The 22,215-nt window shown below is 36.8% G+C and overlaps 2 protein-coding genes across 6 annotated transcripts in view; both read right to left on the bottom strand.

The window, feature by feature from the left end:
• Positions 1 to 5,150, bottom strand: part of LOC129237574 (uncharacterized) — a 79,080-nt gene extending 73,930 nt beyond the window's left edge. Inside the window, exons 1-2 of one of the 4 annotated variants that reach the window (XM_054872397.1) lie at positions 5,063 to 5,150; positions 3,976 to 4,186 (exon numbers count right to left, since the gene is read on the bottom strand). In XM_054872397.1, the coding sequence (XP_054728372.1) occupies positions 3,976 to 4,116 (141 nt within the window). In that variant the 5' untranslated portion in view covers positions 4,117 to 4,186; positions 5,063 to 5,150. Of the gene's footprint in view, positions 1 to 3,975; positions 4,187 to 4,929; positions 4,952 to 5,002 lie in introns of those variants that run through there. The other 3 variants (XM_054872400.1, XM_054872398.1, XM_054872401.1) reach the window with 3 other exon arrangements.
• A 9,459-nt stretch (positions 5,151 to 14,609) lies between these two features.
• LOC129237573 (histone H3.3 type c-like) lies at positions 14,610 to 15,562 on the bottom strand. Of its 2 annotated transcripts, XM_054872396.1 has the most exons (2): positions 15,462 to 15,562; positions 14,610 to 15,407 (listed from the first exon to the last, which is right to left on the bottom strand). In XM_054872396.1, the coding sequence occupies exons 1-2, from the start codon at positions 15,469 to 15,471 to the stop codon at positions 14,746 to 14,748; spliced, it is 672 nt and encodes a 223-aa protein (XP_054728371.1). In that variant the 5' UTR covers positions 15,472 to 15,562; the 3' UTR covers positions 14,610 to 14,745. The 2 variants fall into 2 exon arrangements, with proteins under 2 accessions (XP_054728371.1, XP_054728370.1); XM_054872395.1 differs by having other exon boundaries at positions 14,610 to 15,551.
• Positions 15,563 to 22,215: the final 6,653 nt, after the last annotated feature.

The following is a 22,215-nucleotide window of genomic DNA, read 5'->3' as shown; positions in this document are numbered from 1 at the left end:
AAGCTAAAGCTCAACAAAGCTGCGGGCGAAGATGGTATACAACCTGAATTAATGACTGCCGACCCGCCAATATCAGCGGAAATTCTTCATCCCCACATCACCGCCGTCTGGAGCAATGAAAAGCTGCCTCCGTCTTTAAGAGACGAGCAAGCTGGCCTTCGCCCTCACCGAAGCTGTGTTGACCAAGCCAACAGACTTCGGATTATAATAGAACAATCAGTTGAGTGGCGCTCCCTGCTGTTCATAGACTGCTGTTCATAGACGTTCGACACAATTAAACTAGACACAATATTTCTGGTACTGAGTAAAAAGTGAGTTCCCGCCAAGATAAACCGCCTCATCAAAGCCCTCTTCGAGAACTCCGAACTGGCAGTGCTTCGCAAAGGCGCTATCAGCGATCCATTCACTACCAACGCAGACATAAGACAAGGTTGTTCCCTATCATCCCTTCCCTTTGTCATCGTCCTTGATGACGTCATGAGCCAGAAAAGACATCGTATAGAGTTTCACCAGACCTGGACTTCGCCGATGACATCTGCCTCCTCTCAGAAGCTCTCTGACATGCAAACGAAGGAGGACACTCCAGGCGCACTAAACTACGAAGTGAAACATAGCTGGTCTCTAACACCATCACACAGAGACTACAATCCTTCATCAACAAATGCCTCCACATCATCTGCAGAATATTCTGGCCAAACACCACCAGCAACGACGCACTGTGGAGATTAACGAACGAGGAGCCCATCATATGCAGAAAGTGGCGATGGATAGGTCACACTAGCTATCCATCAACCACCAGATAGGATCACGAGAATGGCACTGGAGTGGAACCCCCCAGGGAGCAGAGATCGCAGTCGATCAAAAAACACTTGGAGACCTGTCGATGCTGCGCGAACTAGCAGATGCCGACATCCCATGGGACGGTGCAAAAACAACAACGCAGAACCGTGTACGATGAAAGAGTCTTGCCGATGCCGAGAGGAGTACACAAGGAAAAAAAACTGGTAAAACCCTTTGTGCTTCTTAATCGTATTCTCAAGCTTAAAGTTGGATACAAAACAATTTTTGACAGTTGTTTCATTCGTTTTCTTCATTTGTGGGAGAAAGTTCTGAGTTCTGTGTTGATTTTCAAATGGCAAATGGCAGAAATCAACGATGACAAACATCAGAGCGCTGCTTGGGAAATACGGGATGATTTTTGCTAGTGAAGTAATCAGAATTTAAAAAACTTCTGGGACATGTTTATGTTAAATTCTAAATTTTTTTCCAATTCTAGATGATATCCAAAATAAACAAGACTGGCGTGATAAAAATGTTTTTGATGGTGCCATCTTTTTAATGAGTTAATGCAACGGAAGCTAATTCCCTCGCTGACTTCCAGTGAAAGCTTGGTGACATTCGGTTCAGTGGAAGCGAAGTTATTGCGTCTAAGTGTCCGTATGTTTGTGTCCAAAAATAAGTTTCGAACAAAGAGCCAATATCAAATTTTGTTTTAAAATCGGCAAAACATTTACCGAAACATTTGAATTTATGAAAAAAGTTTATGGCGATGATTGTCTATCTCGTGCCAGAGTTCGTGAGTGGCTTACACTTTTCAGTGATGGTTGTGCGGACATAAATGGCAATGAAGGCACGGGCCCAAAATCAGTAATCACCGGAAACTCCATCGAAATTGTTCGTAAATTTATCAAAACTGAACCGAAATCATCGTTGAAATTCATGGAATCGGAGTTGAATATCTCCAAAACATCGATTTATAGCATTTTAACTGATCATTTGGGCTTACGAAAAGTCTGTGCACGTTTCATTCCGCGCAAGTTAACTGAAGACCAAAAATTGCTCAGAACTCAAAATTCGAAAGACCTCATTAAGGACGCGTGAAAAGACGAAAACTGCCTTTACAACATTGTAACTGGTGATGAAACGTGGTGTTTCCAACATGAACCTCCAAGTAAACGTCAAAGAACCGAATGGAAAGCCCCAACGAGCCACCACCCAAAAAATGGAGGTTTGGAGAAGTCAAAAATCAAGTCGGTGCTCATTTGTTTTACGATTCCAAGGTAATTGTCCACAAGGAGTTCATGGCAACGGGCCAAACCGTCAATGCGATTTTCTTATCTTGGCGTTTTGAAACGTTTGTTGCATCGCATTCGTCGAATTCGCCCTGAATACCGCGAAGGAGGCGCTATCTCATCGATCCACTCTTGTGAATGATTTTTTGACTAGAAATCGCTTTTTAACCATCAATCCCTCATCGTTTCCGCCTGATATGGCTCCCTGTGACTTCTACCTAATCGGAAAATAGCATTTGGCCATGAAAGGAAAACGTTTGCCCCCGTAGAGACCGTCTAAAAGGCTTGTACCGACATCCTGAAGGACACTCCGATCAATAACCTGAAACGCTCTTTCGAAAAGCTTTTAGATCGCGCAAAACAGTGTATCGAGGCCAGAAATTATCAGAACAAATCTCCTATCGTTTCTATTTTAGGTCAGTCTTTTTTATTTTGGACTTCACCTTGTATATGAAGTATTTTTATTAGGTATGGAAATAACTTTCCGCCCTAGTAAAAGAGGTGTCGCTGCTGATTTGTTATTTTTGTGTGATAGTGATATACTGGTGATTTGAAGGTGCATATGTGAGGCCCCGATCGCAGTAGTTGATATTCGTTTGAAGTGCCTTTATTCAAGTGAACCAATAAATCAAGCACAGTATTTCAGCTGCTGCAGTTTTACTGCTGCGAAATACCGTTAAATGGAATATTTAAAAAATTTTTTTTCGAGCAAAGTGCAGTCTTCACTTGAATTATCAGAAAACCTTAATAAGCATTTTATTCCATTTAAATTATTGCCTCTAATAAAAAGAAACCGGATTGTAATGGTAATGGTAATGGTTGTACGGGTTAGGCTAAGGCCTTTATGCACTGCGACCAGATTGTTCTATTTTGCGCCCCTAATTACTTAATTATAATTATTTGGTATACCGAGGAATCGAACCAGCTCCTTAGGAGGGAGCAATTGTAGGTCTTCCTCATCTAGTAGGAATGAGCCCAGGATTCCGTGTCTCACAGCAGAACCTGCATAATCTTGTAAAGGGTGGTTAAATTTCAAGGGCCGATATTGAATGTGAACCACACCTAAACGTCAACGACACCGTTGGACTTCTTTCTTTGGGGTTATATGAAAGAAAAAGGTGTACGTCAATAAGCCAGCAACAATTCAAGAGCTAAAGGATGAGATAATTCGGCATATTAACGGCATAGAACCTCAATTTGACTCAGCGTCATCGAAAATTTGGACCAATATTATCATAATAAAGAGAAATGGCAATAATTACCTAAAAAAATTTTATTTTATTCAAAATCAACACCGGCCTTTATAACTTAACCACACTTTAGATAAGGAACTATTTGCATTTGATGGTCTTTGGAGATATGTCGCCGAAGCCGCTGTTGCCATTTGGGCGATATTTTGTTTCATACGTAATTGAACCATACCAGTATTATCATAATAAAGAGAAGTGACAATAATTTCCTAAAAAAATTGTATTTTATTCGAAATCAACACCGGCCCTTGAAACTTATCCACCCTTTGCTGGATAATCCGATTGTGTTAAAGTGTTTATTACAGGCAAAGTGACCTGTAAGTGCTCCACAGAGTAATCTGAGGCTCTTTTTATCTAGGGTTAGGAGCAGATTTTTTGGTGTGATTAAGGCCGCTTGCGCCGTTCCAGTGTTCCCTGATTTTAGTTTGGAGCCATTTTTTGGTTTCCTGCTTTTTATTATTTTTGTTAAAGCCGAAAAATGGGGTTGGTCCAATAAATAGCCCTTCCGGACTGTAAGTGTTAACTTTTGACTTTTTAAAGCAATAAGGCAATCACTTATTTAGTATAGTAAAATATTGGAAACTGCATGCATATCTACACACACACATACATACATACATATAGAAGTACAAGTTACAAGTGTTGCTACTTACGAACTGCACGAGTTTCAATATGCCAGGCGGTGTCTGAAAATAGCCGATATTGATTTTTAATGCGCTGAGTCCACCGCCGCCAACGGGCGTAGATGTTTGTGTGGTAGTGTTGCGTTCAACGGTAACTACTGTTTCCACCATTTTTAACGAGTTTGTTTTTTCTTTTGTTTTTAAATGAGATTTGTTTTTAAACCAGAATTGATTGAGTTAACTAGAAAATAATGGCACAGAAAAAAAAGAAAAAGGAGTTATTAGACGCGACACGATTTTTTTATTGGTTTTTTTTTTTTTGTTTTTTTTTTATTTTTTTTTATTATAATTTTTTTTTTTTTGTTTATTTTTTTTTCCTGTTTTGTTTTTGGTTTTTAGTTAATATGGCTTAGGTTCACTAACTGCAACACCTCAACTTTCGCTCATTCAAAAACGATTACCAGCATATGGTTTAACGCGTGTAACTAATAACCGTAAAGTAACAGTGCTCAGTTATAACTAACGGTATGTATTGGTCTTAGTTAACCCTTAAGTTAGACTTAGTCTGTAAGCTTCACTGGAGTGGAGTGATCGTTGGTTAAAACAAGAAAAGAGAAAAAAAAACAACATCAACAACAACAAACCGGACGATCAAGGAGACACACACGCACTAACTAGTTTGCCAGGCGGTAACTAAATTAGAATGACTGAACCAGCAAGCCAACTTTCGCGTTCAAATATGTAAGCATTCAAGCCAAGGCGGAAAGAATTCCAAAAACCAAAATAAACGTGCATTTACTACGCGCATGCATACATGTGTGCTTACACATACAAACATACATGTGTGCATTTTACATAGACTCGCATGTAATTATTTTCTCTTATATTCTCAGTAGTTTATTTTTACGGTTTTGTGGTATTCCTTCTGCTTTGGACTTCTTGTCAACAGTTCTACTGAGCAATTTTTTAAACGCTGATCAGTACTTCTAACACTATTTTTCCCCCCACTACTGGGCTGCTTAGAACTCGAGTTGGCTACTCGTTGGTTAACACATACAGATGTGTGTGTGTGTAGCTGTTGTTTTTCTGTACACTTTTACCGCTTTTCTAGACTCACCGTTCCGAACCGAACCGAACTGATCTTAGCCGTTTGAACGCGTTTTTGCAACTGACTATTTGATTGCGTTGACGACGCTGGCAAGTCGCTCACGCTGTTTCTGAGTTTGGCCAAACTCTCTGAATCGAATAGCGGCAGCGGCAGCGGCAATTGTGGCTCACTTCGTTGACTATTGGGTGCCGCGCTCTTCGATATACATACATAGTTTGCTGAGCAAGTTTTTAATAATTTATTTGCGTTTTTTTCGATTTTTGTGTTTGCTGTTTTTATTTACACTTATCTACTCTTACTTTTACGCTACACGAAACAAAAGTTATTTTGATCCAACTTAGACGTATGAGAACTTTGCGTACGTACTTTTAATTGCGAATGGGCGGTTTTTTTTTTAATAAGTATGTACTCATATGTATGTACCTACAAATGTGTATATGGATAGATAGTTAAATATATAGATGAATAGAATAATGATTGCAGCAAACTGCAGGGCAACAAACCATCAGCCTCCCTACCGAAGGCCAAGAAATCCTCGGATAGACCAATTCTTAACGCGATTCGACTATACAGAAGTTATGATTCCAGAAATTTACAGAAAAATAGATTAGATTTTAAGGCGGGTTGGACAAGTCCAAGCGCTCAGTCAGGACGACCATTGTACTACACCCGTATAGGTTACAGTGGAAAGAATAGAGAGACAGGATAAATAAAATATGAAGGGTAACACGGAAAAATTGGCTTGAGGTCACTCTTTCGCGAATCTTTTGTATTCATTGATATGTCTTAAGAGATCCGGAAGAGGAAGACTATGAACTTTATCCATGCTCAGTACATCGCACCCCAAATGGCTAAGTCTTATTTTGGAAAACTCCGGTCAGCTACAGAGAACATGCTCTGCAGTGTTTTCACTCACACGAAAGGAGAGGCATATTTAGAGGTCGTTAATGATTCCCAGAGTAGTCATTTGCTGACCACAGGCGTTATGCCCTGCGATTTTACCTACCGTCCAGTTCTTTTATAGGTAGACCTCATGAAGTCGTCAATCCATAGTTGAACCGATGCAGAATTGACCCCTAGGAAGGGTTCAGAGCCCAGTGGTGTGCTTGCATACCCTTCATTAGCCAGTTTTTCAGCCAACTCGTTCCATGTAATACCGCAGTGTCCAAGCACCCAAATAAGACAAACTTTGTTGTGTTTTTATGTCACTATTAAGTTTTGTCTTACATTCACCGACTAATTTCGAAGAGCAACGTAGGGCAAGCAAGGGCTCTCAGTGCAGCTTGTCTGTCACTACAAATTCCAATACTGCTACCACGCCACTTTTTCTCAATTAGCCAGTATGCAACATTCAAGATGGCATAGGCTTCCGTTACCGTAGCCATTTGTCCTGTAGCGTAGGAGTACTTAGTGTCTTCGAACCTCTCATATCAACCCCAAAACATCTGGCTATCTTTCACAATAAACAGAACTAATCGGTGCAAGTAAAATTCATTCGATTATGCCTGATTGTGCAACCAGTGAGCAGTCCTGCGTCGGCTCTACCTACAATATGAGCTCAATCGGTTATATCGAACGGTAGGTACCTACATAAATAGCCTTGCCTGTTTGAGTACTTAGCCTACTCCCACAACTTCACTGTTCACTTTCCCGTCAGAAGTGTCTGAGAATGTGATATCGTCCTAAGCGATTGCGGTTCCATCGTTTTCTGCAACAATTTTCATTGAAAGAAGCCAACAGAATTGGGTTGCTAACGACCAAATCGCAATGTATTTCAAAATGTCGCGGATGACTACAATAGGAAAATGGCGAATCAGACAAGTGTGGGAAGAAACAGCTTAAGTCTGGACTTAAGTAATCAAATCCAAGCGTACGAACTCCGCTGGCTTTCCCATTCCCGCTGTTTGCAAAAAAGGTCTAGAGCACGTAGGTGAACTAATCTTGGCACCCGTAAGGTATCGCATTCGCTTTGAATAACACTCGATGAAAGAAATACAGAGAGCTTACAGAGACTTCTAAAAACGGGTATACGACTTTTCAAGAACAGGCACTAGACTACTGAGCATATGACCGCTAGACTAGAGTGCCACATAACGATTTCTGTAGGGTCAGTCGAATTGAGAAAGACGTGAAAGCGATTTAGCGGTTTCTAAGCTAATATCCCGCACTTCAGGTTTCTGGGAAGCCACTTGTTTTCCTCGCAATTGGTTTACAGTAGCTGCCTGGATTCGCCAAAAGAACTGGTTTCGATATGTGAGAATAGCATTGAGGAAATCCTTCCTGTGCACCAAACGGCGTCCGAGTGAAACATGTTTTTTTAGTGATTGTAAATCTTGAAAATTAACAGTCCAAAGAACGATTCCGCTATTGCTCCTCATACTGCCTTCAGTACCGCAGCGGTCTTGATAACTTTTTAAACCTTTATCAAGTTTTAACCTAGCGCAAGTCGAGACTACTAGTAACTTAGCCCGTAACGCAGTAGAACATTTGCTTATCAGGATAGAAACAAGGATTACAGATTTATAAGGTTTGCTCTTCAACTATGGTGAAAAATAAAATTATGAGGGGAACTTCGGCTGTCATTTTACTTGGGAGATTCGGCAGCCGAATCCTGCTCGATCATTTCACAAACTCGTCCAATCAGTCGTCATTTAGAGAGCAACGAAATATCATTTGTTAATTTTTTTCGTAGTTCCCCAACACAATCTCAGTTTTTTTGTAAACGCATCCCAAGTGGCGTCAGCCCATCAGTTGATTCTGTCAAATTCACTCAGAGCCTAATCACGGATGGGCAGTTTAGTGTCAGGACCGTGCTCGTATTCGCTTAATCTCGCTGCTGATGTCAAGGGTTTGGATGTTGACAATCTCTATAAATACATGGCTTCCACCACCATAATCCAGAATAGATATCTATTGACCGGAGCAAGAATGTAGCACATAACATAACATATGCAACTGGATATAATAGAGCCCTGATTCGGTGTCGCCCTATTCGCTAATTTATGTCCATCCCGACAGGAATCAGGCATCACGCAATAAAAAAAATAAATTGATTTCATGGAGCTCACTCACATGCGTGATGCTCACTGAGTAAGGATTCTTTAGTTCAATGTTGGAAAAGTCAGTATTCATGAGCAAAGATAGACTTTAGTCGACTTTTAGCGGTCCCAAGCATGGAAATTTGTAGTATCAGACTGATCAGTGTTTCAGTGCTTTAGACATATCCACGATGTGAGGATCTAACACTTCAACTTTGCTATTGAATCCGAAAACATAGACAAGATGTTGAAAGGCTGCACATTCTAACAAACTCCTGACTCTTCTGGCTCTCATAAATCCAACCGATATAAATAGATAAGAAATAGAAGCATATATTCCGCTGTATTCGGACCTTCTTCGCTATAAACTGCTTCTTTTTCAACAATCCAAAAACATAATTGCTATGACGAGAAAAACTAACTGTTGCAGAAGGGGAGAAGTGGCCGTATGACACAAATGCAAAGAATTTAAGATGTAAGTAAGGATCTACAGGTATCCCATTATCTCTGGCGAAAAAAGAAATAATAAAAGATCCGATACCCAATATTAGAGACCTCTTCTTTTCGCCAAACCTTAGCAAGTGGCGAATAGATGAAGCAATTGGTACAAATGAACCTACAGTATGTGTCACTAGAAAAGAACCGGTATTTTTCTTGTAACTTGACGATATACATATTTCGTTGTGCTTTTTGCGGCGTAATAGTTGATATTGTTGTTGTTGTAGCAGCATAAACGTTTCCCGTGCATATACGAGGCATGCTGCTGAAGTGACAGTCCTTGGACGTTACGTAGGACCGACTGTCGTGGGCGTAATAGTCCCACTCAAGGACTACGACGCCAGTGCTAACTCAGGTTAGTGTCGTTCGAATCTTTCCCGTAAACGCAACCAAACATAAATGAGTGAGAAGTACGCGAAGCTTTTCAAGGCGGTATTTTTTTGCACGCATTCGAAAAGGCCGAAATTTTCTTACGCCGCAACTGCAAAAGTAATTAAAAAATCAAAAAAATTTGTTGTGATGTGGAATCAGCGGGACGACAAAAAAGCATGATAAAGTGATTGTCCAACTTTTTAAGCGGGACCCTTCTTTGTGACTACGCCAAGCACAATCAGTTCTTGCTAAAAAGGGAATAGATGTGAGTATCAACACCATCGAACGTCGACTGAAGGAGGCAAACATATCCTACCGTCCCACATCAACAAAACCAGAAAAACACATTGAGAAACGTAAGGCTTGGGCTTTCGAAAACATGGAACGCGATTGGAGTAAGGTGAAGCAACTTTCTGGGTTTGGGTTCCACTTAAGCGAGCTTGGTCTACGAGCCATACTAAAATCGCACTGTTAAACACCCGGTGAAAGAGAATATTTAGGATTGCTTCTCCGAGCGGAACTCTTCGCCCAAAATTTAAAGACCTGGAAACCACAAAATAGCATCACAGTAATAGACTAGGCTTCCCAGTCCCCAGACGTCAACCCCATTGAAAATGTGTGGGGAATTATGTCCCCATGTCCATGATTTAAAGCAACTCGTCCGTCAAGTTCGCTAAATCTTGTCCTCTTTATCGACGAGCTACACAGAAAAGCTGTTACAAAGCATGCCGAGAAGATGTCAGGCTATACTCGACAACGATGAAGACAAAGACACGGTTTATTGAGTAATTGCGACTCGTAGTTTTGTACATACTTTCATATAAAAAAAATTTAAATATATATCTTTCGTACTTCATGAAAAATCGCGGTTCCTTTTTTCTGACACAGACTAAAATTGCCTTTCTTTGTAAAATCGTGAGTTATACCAGTTTTATGAGGTATAACCATACTCGCTAACGGCAAATCTTGCTCGATAGCTTTGTTGTTGCTTTCACATGCACATTTTTCGTCAAGTAAGCCGAGCAGAGACTGCAAGATGCTTTCATGGCAAAACGTTGTTCACGTTAACACAGAAATGTGCTAAATTTTGTGGTGAGTGTGAGCACCATAAGTTTCTGCCCCTATGTATAGGCCCGTAACAATGGGTAATAATACGTTCACATGTGCATTAATCACATATAAATCCATCAAATTAATCTACCCGTTCACATATGACAGATTACCTGAAAAATTAACAATCAGCGGCCAATACTACTCTGAGAGGTTTTTCTTAATAGAAATTATTTTGGTGGAATATTCGGTGTTTCTGGTTTCTTTAATTGTTATTAACGATTTGAAGAAAATACAAGGAGAAGGAATAGCTTATTTAATTGGCTGCTAATAATAATGGCGGCCGCCGTAGCCGAATGGGTTGGTGCGCGACTACCATTCGGAATTCACAGAGAGAACGTCGGTTCGAATCTCTGTGAAACACCAAAATTAAGAAAAACATTTTTCTAAAGCGGTCGCTTTTCGGCAGGCAATGGCAAACCTCCGAGTGTATTTCTGCCATGAAAAAGCTCCTCATAAAAATATCTGCCGTTCGGAGTCGCCTTCAAACTGAAGGTCCCTCCATTTGTAGAATAAAATCAAGACGCACGCCACAAATAAGAGGAGGAGCTCGGCCAAACACCCAAAAAGGGTGTACGTGCCAATTATATATATACAGTGGTGGAAAAAAAAATAGACTCTTACCTTTGATATGCATTTGATCGTTCATATCTTAAATATTATTGCAGTATTAAATACCGATCTTGCACAAGTTTGTTTGTTTCAATATACTGCTCTCAACAACAACAAAATTATTTACCTTCCCATCTTAAAAAAAGAGAAAACACCATACATGCTCTTAGAGTACCTAAATAGGTTGGCAAATAAAATAGACTCATAACAGTTTAAATGGGAAAAGCTCCGTTAATTTCCACTTAAAATTTTTCAAATCAAAGAAATCAGCTAGTCCAGTATTGTATTGTGATGAATAATTATTCACTAACGTGCTTTTGAATTGAAAGTTTGTAAAATGGGTCGCCGCGTTCATTGTACCGAAAGTGAAAAAAAATCATAGAAAATCTTCGGAAAAAAGATTATACCATCAAAAATATTGCCGAAATTGTTAAAAGATCCGATCATTTAGTGAGAAATGCGCTTAAAAGCAAAAATAGAACCGACGAAAAACGGGGAAGACCACGGAAGACGACCATACTAGAAGACCGCGCTATGATCCAAATATCGAAGTCGCAGCCCTTTGCCACATCCAATGCAATTAACACTAGAACTAACCGGTCAAAATGACCGGTTGGAACATTTATTTCCCATTTCCTCTTAAATATTCCAATTACATTTTTTTCGATAATGTCATGATTTTTATTAAATTTTTGTATAGAATAATATTATAGATTATTTTGTTCTTACGCTTCCAATTTTCAGAGTTAACTATGTGTTATACCTAAATATACGAACCGGTCATTTTGATCGGTCATAAAAATAGCATGAATACTTTTTGTATATTCTTGAAATATTCTTTTTGAATATGGAAAATTCCCGGAATTCAAAGATTTTGCGTTTTCCATATATTATGCGAAAATTTGTATAACTGTAATATGGTATATACAGTTATACTAAATCCGTAATATGAATACAATTTCTACAGTCAGTCTGTAACCCCTATACTGATAAGTTATCATAAATCGTAGCATATAAACATTTCAATTTAGTAGTTGCAAATGACAATAAATTGAATATTTTTTATATTTGTTTATAATCTCACATTATTCTTGCATACATTGTAAGTGGTTTCTGATTGAATATTTTTTTCATTATTAGAAAGGGAAATAAAATTATAGTTTTCAGTTAGAAGTTATTACCCTGAAAATGGCGTCACATTCTAAAAAAACAAAATTTCTTGAAGATATAACAAATATATGCGAAGATATATCCGAAGTTGTCTGCAAATCAACAAATATTTCAGCGGTCCAGTTTGATAAAGAGAAAGTCTATGTATCCAGTGATAGTGAAGAGAACATACTCAAGGTATGTAAAAGAGAAAGTGTAAGATTTCCGTCCTATTCCGATGAGAGTGAAGATCAGCAAACTGAAATTGCTAATGGAACTATATACAATAAATGAATAAAATATGTTTCTTTTGCTTGAAAATTTAATTATCTTATGAATTTTTAGTTTTATTTCTAAATTTCTACTGATTTGTGTAGTTAAACAAAAAAACCGGTCAAAATGACCGGTTAGTTGAAATAGGTATATGGTAAATCTTCGTAGTTCTAGTGTTAAAAACACTTTGAACCTGCCTATCAGTTCGCGAACCGTTTGTTATCGTTTGGAATTAGCAAATTTACCCGGGCGCATAGCGAAAAATGTTCCGTTTTTAAGTAAAAACAATATCCAAAAGAGAATGTCTTTTGCCAAAGAGCATTTAAATGAGCCTAGCAAAAATTGGAGAAATATACTATGGTCTGATGAAAGCAAAATGAATCTTTTTAGCAGCGATGGTCGCACTTATGTCCACAGACCTCCAGGCAAAGAACTGACAGCACGGTATACAAAAAAAACGGTGAAACACGGAGGCGGAAGTATAATGGTATGGGGCTGTTTCTCATACTATGGTGTTGGGCCATTGTACCGAATCGATGGTATAATGGATTCGGCAAAATACTTGGATATTTTACAAAATGTTATGATGCCTTATGCTTCAGAGGAGATGCCGATAAGTTGGCGCTTTCAACAAGACAATGATCCGAAGCACTCTGCAACTGTAACAAAAACTTGGCTGCGTAATGAAGGTATTCGGGTACTGGAATGGCCCTCGCAGAGCCCAGATCTCAACCCAATTGAAAATTTATGGGGAATAGTGAAGCGAGAGCTCTCTAAAATGCCAAAAGCTACGAATAAAATGGATCTATGGAGAAAAGTGTTACAGATTTGGCAAACAATTCCAAAGGAACAGTGTGAGCGGCTCGTGGACTCGATGCCCCGAAGGTGCGCTGCTGTAGTCCAAAATCGAGGTTCAACCATTAATTATTAATGAGTATTTAAAGTTTTGTATCCTTTTTTTAGTGAAATAGCTGTTATTTGAAAAAAATTTGAAATAAAATGAAAAAAAGTCTATTTTTTTTGCCAGCCTGTTTAGGTACTCTATGAGCAAGAGTCGTGTTTTCTCTTATTTTTTAATGGAAAGGTTAATATTTTTGTTGTCGTTGAGAGCACTAGATTTGAACGAAGAAACGTGTACAAAATTATTAAGCAATTGTGCAACAATATTGGGGATATGAACGATCAAATGCATTTCAAGGCTAAGAGTCTATTTTTTTCCACCACTGTATATACTTAAGTTAAAACTGACCATTTTGTTTAAAACTGTTTTTTTGGAGCTTTCAGTAATTTATGGCTTTGTAAGATTCAAGCTTCAATTTGAGTATAAGTTTAAGCGTATAGCTTGTCGTGTTGAAAAAAGTAAACAAAAACAATACGTTTTCGTGTGTAATTACCCCACCTCACCCAGAATCGTGCGTAGCGCTCAAAAATACATATAAAAATCCATACGACCCTGTGCCATTCAAGTCCATTTAATGAATACGAGAGAGTGGTGGGTTAAAGGCTACAAAGCGTGCTGTGACAATTAAACACAGCAAATTTCTACGATATAAGAAATCAGCTTTTTGCGAGCGTTCAGTCGATGCTGCCTACCTTTAAAATTCTAAAAGCACCAAAAGTTAGAGAAAAGCACATCTTTTTAAATCAAATGAATAAACTTGGGTGTATCATATAATTCAATAACACAAAATTTATTGGTTCACAACGATTCTCTAAATGAGCCCCTATACTTGTATATTTAAAATCTACAAATTATATACAAATTATTTCCAAAATGTATTTTTTGATAAATTTCAACAAGTAATAAAATTAGCTTCACATGTTTACTTTGGATGTGGCAATTTACATCAGTTATGTCCTAACTGTCAAAACAATTTTCTATTTTTAATCCGCTTTTTATGTGTTGAAAGGAGTGACAAGCAGAAAATTCTCAATGTCCGCATTCGAGTGCAGAAAGAAAGCACAAAAAGAGCACTATGATCAGAGAACAACAATGAACGGTGGTTTACCGTTTCTATAAAAAAACACTTAATTTTTTAATTTTGCCTACACATAATAGGCATTCACCTTGGTAGAGAAAAAGGAAAAAATAGTACATTTTTGAAGTTGTTGTTTTAGCAACATAAACATCCTCCATACTTACATACGGCGAATGCTACTGAACAGACAGTCCTTGGCCGGATATAAATCCGTGTCGTTCCGGTTACGTAGAACCGACTGTCGTGGAAACGACATTTTTTAAGTCGTAAGCTCTGATTCGATTGTTGATTTCACCATTTAATCATTCATGACACCTGTGGCTGCAATGTATCAGAATAAATGCTTGAATAGTTTCACACGTTAGATGTTTTATAGAGAAAAAATCAAGATTACCCAAACGCTTGTGGTTGGAATATTCGAATACATCTCGACTGGCAATAGCTAAATCTGATGTCAGTAGGTGCATCTTACGACCAGGATTTTTAATCGACCAATACCGGCACCTCAATGCAAATATCCACAAGTTTCAAATTTAAGGTTTTAATAGTTGCACATAAATGTATAATCTATATTTTTCTAAAAATGATAACAGGCATGAAACAAATTTTAAAATTAGCTTAATTATACAAAAAAAAAAAACGCTCAACAAAATTTGCCCTCCTATCGAATATTATTTCGTAAAAAGTTTACAAGCTCCATATCTTTCGCCATTAACGTAACTCTACGTGAATGCAAAGCCAGTAGATTTGCATCCTCCAAGCGCCCTTCAACGTAAGCTTCGGTGGCGACTTGCAGAGCCTCTAACGCAGTTGCTGTTATGTATCTCACATCAGTATCTATGCTCATCATAATTTCGCGTACAACGCGCGCAAACGCTGCACGAGGTATCATAAAATCCACGCGTAATGCTAACTTTTGGTAATCTTTCAAGGCCTTAAACTGGCTCTTGCTTTTACGAGTCGTCTTTTTACGGGATACAGACGTAGTTTGGGCACCAAGCAGATTTTCTGGTCCCTCTAGCGGCTTTCGTGGAGTAGGAGCAACTTGTGTAGTTGATGATTCTTCTCGTTGAGTAATTGCCCCTGAGCAGTTCTCATTTTTCTTGCCCAAATTTGAGGCAATTCCATCTGGACGTTGTTGTTTAGACACATTCGGAAAATACCCACTACCGCTAGCTGTAAATTCCAAACCATAATCAGTATCAGCATTATTACGGGACGGCGAGTGAAACTCGCGATCATCTGACGCTACTAAACTTCCCTCAGAGCAGCTGGTGTCCGTCTCGCCCAAATCGGCAAATGGTAGCTTGCTGGCATCTGTAACTTTTTTATTTGCAGAATTAATGGCTTTGCGCGACTTTGGACCGGGTTTCTTACGTGGCTGCATTAGTTAGTTTAGGGAACAGCACGAAAATTTTTTAGATGTATTCAATAAATTATTAAAATTCAACAATATATGTATATCAGGCCCACAATAGAGAGAATATGTTTGTTCATGAAGCAGATAATTTGTAACAATTGTTACAATTGTTACAAATTATCAAGTTTTGGTTTTCATGTATCCAAAAAACTTGCAAAGTAGGGGAAAATGAGAGAGAAAAATAACGTTTAATTTCAAGAATGATATAGCCTCTGCTACGGTCCAGCATTGCTTGTCAAGCACTTTATATGTGTGTGTGTCGGGTGCTTGTCGTATGCCCGGTAACGTTCAAAACAAAAGCGATCAATCCACAGTTGTATTTAGAAGTAAATATGTCGTCATCGGATGATGAATTTTTATTACTTGCAACTATTGCAGTTTCGTTAAAAAAAAGAAAAAAATAGATAAAAAAAAGTGTGGATGAAAAGCCTAAGTAAGGGAAATAAATTTGAGTTTGGGATATTTTACAAAAATTAAAGGTAATCTGCTTTAACTTATTCTGTTCTTTGTTTGAGAATTTTTTTGTTACCCCCTTTTGTGTTATATTAAAAAATCGCAATAAGTCATGTTTTTAATTATAACTTATGTTTTTCGGGTTCATAACTTTATTATTATTAAATTACTTATGTATGTCAGTTTTAAATAATTTCATTTACATATATTTTTTTTTAATTTTTTGCTTATTTATGTACATATTTCATACGGATTGTGCTTATTTTTAGTATATGTAGGTGTTTACGAGTAATATACTATTGGGCAACCGCACACTAAATACTAACTTCAATGCTAAATACAACCCTGCTGTTTTGTCCATCAGACTCCGACACGATCAAAAAAGTAAGCGTCAATTGAAAATATCAAAAATTTTTGATTTTCATCAAGCATCGTACGTGTAGCCGACAACAAATACGTGTGTCACGACGCCACCCGACTGCACTAACACATACAAAGCGCAGTCAAGCATGCTGGATGGTAACCAGGGGCTAATAGAAACATAAACAAGATTGCGCTCATCAGAGAGTGCGTAACGTTACTTTTGCCAAGTTTGTGCAGTGTTGCCAACCATTTATATATATAATTGGCGCATACACCCTCTTTGGGTGTTTGGCCGAGCCCCTCCTCCTATTTGTGGTGTGCGTCTTGATGTTGTTCCACAAATGGAGGGACCTACAGTTTCAAGCCGACTCCGAAGGGCAGATATTTTTATGAGGAGCTTTTTCATGGCAGAAATACACTCGGAGGTTTGCCATTGCCTGCCGAGGGGCGACCGCTATTAGAAATATGTTTTTCTTAATTTTGGTGTTTCACCGAGATTCGAACCAACGTTTGTTTGTGAATTCCGAATGGTAATCACGCACCAATCCATTTGGCTACGGCGGCCGCCAACCATTTGCTCTTCGCAATAAATTTAGTGCTTTTTTATACATCAAAATGCGAAAATTTTTAAGTTGGCATTTGTTACTTATTTTTAATTTAAAGCTAACGAAACTATAAATTTAAGAAAAAAAACCTTTTTTATTAAACAAAAGAATGTTAAAATAGGTCACTCTGAGAAGATTTTAGTGTTCATGAAAATTTGTTGGTTCTTATAAAATTTGATATTATGAAAGCGTAAATTAAATTTTTTGCTCCTTTTAAGGTTAAGAATATCAAATGTCCCTCTCTCAACTCTTCTTAACATTGAAAACGTTTTTACACATTTTAAAAAGCGTTTGAATTTACTGAATGCGAATTAAAACCATAGTGGTGTTTCTTCCGGTCATAAGTCCTTCGTGGGACATAGGGCACCCAGAGCTATATTCATAGTTAAAATAAGCAACAAAATACCAGAAAATACTGATGAAACCATAACAATATTTTTACAAAAAGAATGCCTTATCTTGGTGCATAACTCAAATATAGCAAAAAAAGTCGTTCCCTTAACAAGAGAATTTCTCTTAACAAAAAGGTCATAAATTAAATTGTTCATAACCATAACACATTTATTAAAAAAAAACGCACATTTAAAAGACAATTTGTCACGCATACAAAGTTCTTTATGTAATTCAATAAAAGTTTGGTGTTTTATTTTCTTTAAATGTGCATTTTAGTGCGTTTTTATATTCAAAGCTAGGCAACACTGCAGTAGCGAGAGAGAGATTTGACTGCTGAAAGCAAAAGAACACCAACAACAACTGCAATCGCGGGCAATGCCAAGATTAAATTATAGAATTCATAATTGAATCATGGGGCAATGCGACCAGATGTTAAAAACAAATAAGGCAAAGTAAAGTTTTATTTAAACTGAGTGAATTATTGGACTAATTTAAAAGAAATGTATATTTTACAAAATTTTTTGATTAGAACAGGCTAGAAAAATGTCATGAAAAAAGAACTAATAATACGTTCACATATGTGTTAATTACCAATAAATGCACCAAATTAAACTACCTGTTCACATACGCCAGATTCCCCGCAAAATTGACACTCAGCTGTCAATACTGCTTTGAGAGGTTTTTCTTCATAGAAATTATTTTGGTGGAATATTTCGGTGTTTTTAGTTTCCTTAATTATTACTAACGATATGAAGAAAATACAAGGAGAAGGAATAGCTAATTTAATTGACTGCTAATAATAAACAGTTGGGGAAATCCGTATGCGACGTTTACTGAGGTTGCAAAAAATTATGGCAGCAATACGCATAGGAAATTCTATATTACATGTTATAATAAGTTAAAGGAGGACAAAATGTTTATGGACATACGCTTTTTTCTGTAAAAGGAATCCCTAATTAATAATATTTAACAAAAATTTTATTAGAATTATGTTTACAGACCTGTTTTCTTTGCCGGCATCCATTTCATCCGGTTTTTATTTTGATGTTTCTCCTTACATTCGTAATAATAATTATCGATAACACAGAAAACACAGGGTTGAATGTCAAAAGCATCGTTATTATCTAGGATTATTTTATAATCTCAGATTTTGGGAGAGAAATTTTGTATGGGAAATCGGTTTTTTTAATTACGAATTTTGAGTAAAGCGCGAAAAAGTAGATCATCTACTTATATGTGAACGTATCATAAGAGTTCTTTTCTCCGGCGTGCAAAGTTTTAATTTTTAATAATTGCTTTAAAATTTTATTTAAGAAAAAAAAATTATACTAAAAATCGCTGAAACAATATTCAAGTTTTACTCTCAGCTGCACAAGTTAAAATGTGCCATTTTTGTGTCCACTTCAGAACAGCAATAAATATAAATAAATAAAATAGAGTGCAAAAATTTCCATCGGACGCAATACAGCACACGCGTTTGCTATTATTAGCGTCGTAACGCGTATAATACACAGACGTACTAACATACAAGCAAACATTCGTAGGACGCTTGGTTTGAATTTTTTATACATATGTATGTATGCTATACTATGGCCTAGCCTATGTACGTACATACATATTTGTGTTCTGAACTTCCAGCAAAACAATGCTTATTAATATACACATATGCATCTACATACAACCGCACACACAGGCCACTCACTTTATTCCTGTAAATGCGTATGTCGTCCAAAGCTAAAATTCTATGCCTAGCGACTACAAGAACAAAATGCATTAAAAGTAAGGGTGGGATTATTTTCGAATAATATTCGAATAAACATTATTCGAATAAAACGAATAATACTATTCGTTTCAAATAATTCGAATAGTTCATTATTCGAATACCTTACTATTCGAATACCTCACTATTCGAATACCTTACTATTCGAATACCTTACTATTCGAATACCTCACTATTCGAATACCTTACTATTCGAATACCTCACTATTCGAATACCTTACTATTCGAATACCTCACTATTCGAATACCTCACTATTCGAATACTTTACTATTCGAATACCTCACTATTCGAATACCTTACTATTCGAATACCTCACTATATATTCATTTATATCAGGGAGAAAATGCTTTTAAAAATATAAAAATTACATTGGCCCTTCTCATGGTGGTAATCAGTTTTTCTCGAATTTTGAACATTGTGACTTTTTGATTTGACCGCTTCATGTTTCAATTAGCTAATATGATAATATTTCTTTGGTATTGTTCTTGATAAAACATCGGCAGGTATACATACTTATATGTATGTGCATAACTAAATGTGCATAAAAACATCAGAGCGTTTCTAAAAAAATATTTGGTTTTCCCTCGTAACAATTCTTGTGTTTAGACGCCTTAATATTAATATTAGGGTGGCCCGCACCGCACTTTTCAATTTCCCATATAAATTCTATGGAGAAATATGATTTCACATTTTCTATGTCCGCATCGGTTTTAACATTCTCGGTAACGGATCGAAATAATGGTTTTCTCTCAAACGATAAATATGGAGCCTTAAAATCTTCTTTTGCTTAATCTACAGATTTAGAAGTTATTCAAGGCCAATAATAGGATATAATTATATATGTACTTATTTATGTACACATGCAGATTGCTTTGAAATTGGATTGATGCGCAAATGCATGTGTGTATGTATCTATGTATGTATGTAATTTCAAAAAATTACGCAATAGAAGAAATTAAATAAAAATATCACTTACTTTTTGTTGTTAATGTGTGTACAACAGATACATGACAACAACAACAGATACATACATGACATATGTATGTATATGTACATGTACCTACCCTGCTGAGTGGTCAATAGTAGGTAGATATTTCTTTGTATATTTAGTTATAAGACACTATTTGTGATAAATAATTATCATAGTAAATGGTTTTTGAAGTATTTATGTACGTATGCTTTTGCTAACGCTCTTCCTTTTAAAGTAAACAATTTTTTTTAATTCGATAATAAAATATATATTTTTTATTTCTCTTAAAAAGAAGTCTGAAATAGATTACGTATTTCAGTGTCACATGCAGTTTATTGCCTGAAATGTCCATATACATACATACATATATAATTCTCATCGCCAGTTACCTAAGCGTAAGCATGGTCGTAGGACTGTCTGCACTCGTTTATCGGGCTTAGGTCAGTCAGTAGCAGGTAGAGTATATGGGTATATGTATGTATGTGCATATAATAGTACTGCGAAAAGCAAAAAACCTAAAAGAAAATAATTTCATGCCTCAAGCAAGAGTAGTCCGCTAATCTAAGTAAATATTTACCAAAATATGAAACAAAAACAAAGCGCCGACACAATAAAAAGTAGGTAGTATTTTCATTTAACACGTTCCCTGTACGCTTAGCCACATATGGTTCAGTAAACGTGCGCCTGATAAGCACTGATACGTTCCTGAGCCATATGTGTGTCAGCATAGAAAAAGTTCCCTGAACCACATGTGTTTCATGAACATGCAGAAGCAAAAATGGACCATATGTGTTTCAGGTAGAAATACCCTGCATCCGTTTTTTTTGTTTAGTTATTATTATTACTAAAGCTATCCTATGACTACAAAAAAACAAATTTTTCAAAAAACCCTGTTGGACTTGACGGTCAATTTTGCATTTTTGTATTGGGACAGGGAACGTGTTAATATAAGCCTTTGCGTGGTTTTTGAATTTGCATACATAGGTACATGCACTTGTACAGAAACCGATTAGTAGTCCGCTTATCTAAGTAAATATTTACCAAAAATATTCGAATAGTGAAGTATTCAAATAGTAAGGTATTCGAATAGTGAGGTATTCGAATAGTAAGGTATTCGAATAGTGAGGTATTCGAATAGTAAGGTATTCGAATAGTAAGGTATTCGAATAGTGAGGTATTCGAATAGTGAGGTATTCGAATAGTAAACTATTCGAATAGTGAGGTATTCGAATAGTAAGGTATTCGAATAATGAACTATTCGAATAGCATTATTCGAATAAACGAATAAAAAATTCGAATAAATATTATTCGAATTACGAATACCTCTCGAATAAAAGATTTTATTATTCGAATAATTTTTATTCGAATAGTCCCACCCCTAATTAAAAGGCGCAGGCGTAGCGGCCATCATCCTAGTTGCCATAGCGCTGAACAGTCACGGCGGCGCCGAACAGTTTCAACTATTGTACTGTGCAACAAAAACTCATCATCAAAAAATTGATTTATAAATTCGAGCTCATAGTTCTAAGAGCAAGTACTTTCATTCATAAAACGAGCCGCCCATATGCTAATTTTCTCGACAATTCGAAAATAGTCAATATTGGAATATTTCGCGTAGAATTATTTGCCAATATTCAATTTTTGTCAAGTCGAGTGCCCGCGGCTCCGTAAATATGTTTGCACCCATATATGTATGTAAATATATGTTTCTAAATGCTCGACAACCGCAGCTGCCTGTTCAAGGTTACTGTACATTAGGCCGGGTCGATTTGTGGGAAGGCAAAAAAAACCGCCCATTGCTCTGTGAAAATCATATTCTAGGGATCAGAATAAGAAATTTTGCCGAAGGAACCATACCTCTAAAACGATTTCTGATGTCCCCCAATATGGGTCGAACTTTTTAGTTTCTTTTCTATAACTCACATTCATTCATTTACATATGTTCTGACTAATTAAATTTCTTAAGAGAAAAAATAGATAATATTATATTAAATAAATAAAAATAAAGAAAAAACATAGCCATTTAGCTGATTTTTTCATGTAAAGGCCAAAAATGGTGATATTTTGAAATTGGGGGACATCAAAATTCGTTTTAGAGGTATGGTTCCAAAGTTTCTTATTTTGATCCCTAGAATACGATTTTCAT

The sequence above is a fragment of the Anastrepha obliqua genome, chromosome 2, assembly GCF_027943255.1.
Source record: "Anastrepha obliqua isolate idAnaObli1 chromosome 2, idAnaObli1_1.0, whole genome shotgun sequence".
Lineage (NCBI taxonomy): Eukaryota > Metazoa > Arthropoda > Insecta > Diptera > Tephritidae > Anastrepha > Anastrepha obliqua.
The sequence above is the reverse complement of the archived record's forward strand: the minus strand, read 5'-3'. Positions and strand labels throughout refer to the sequence as shown.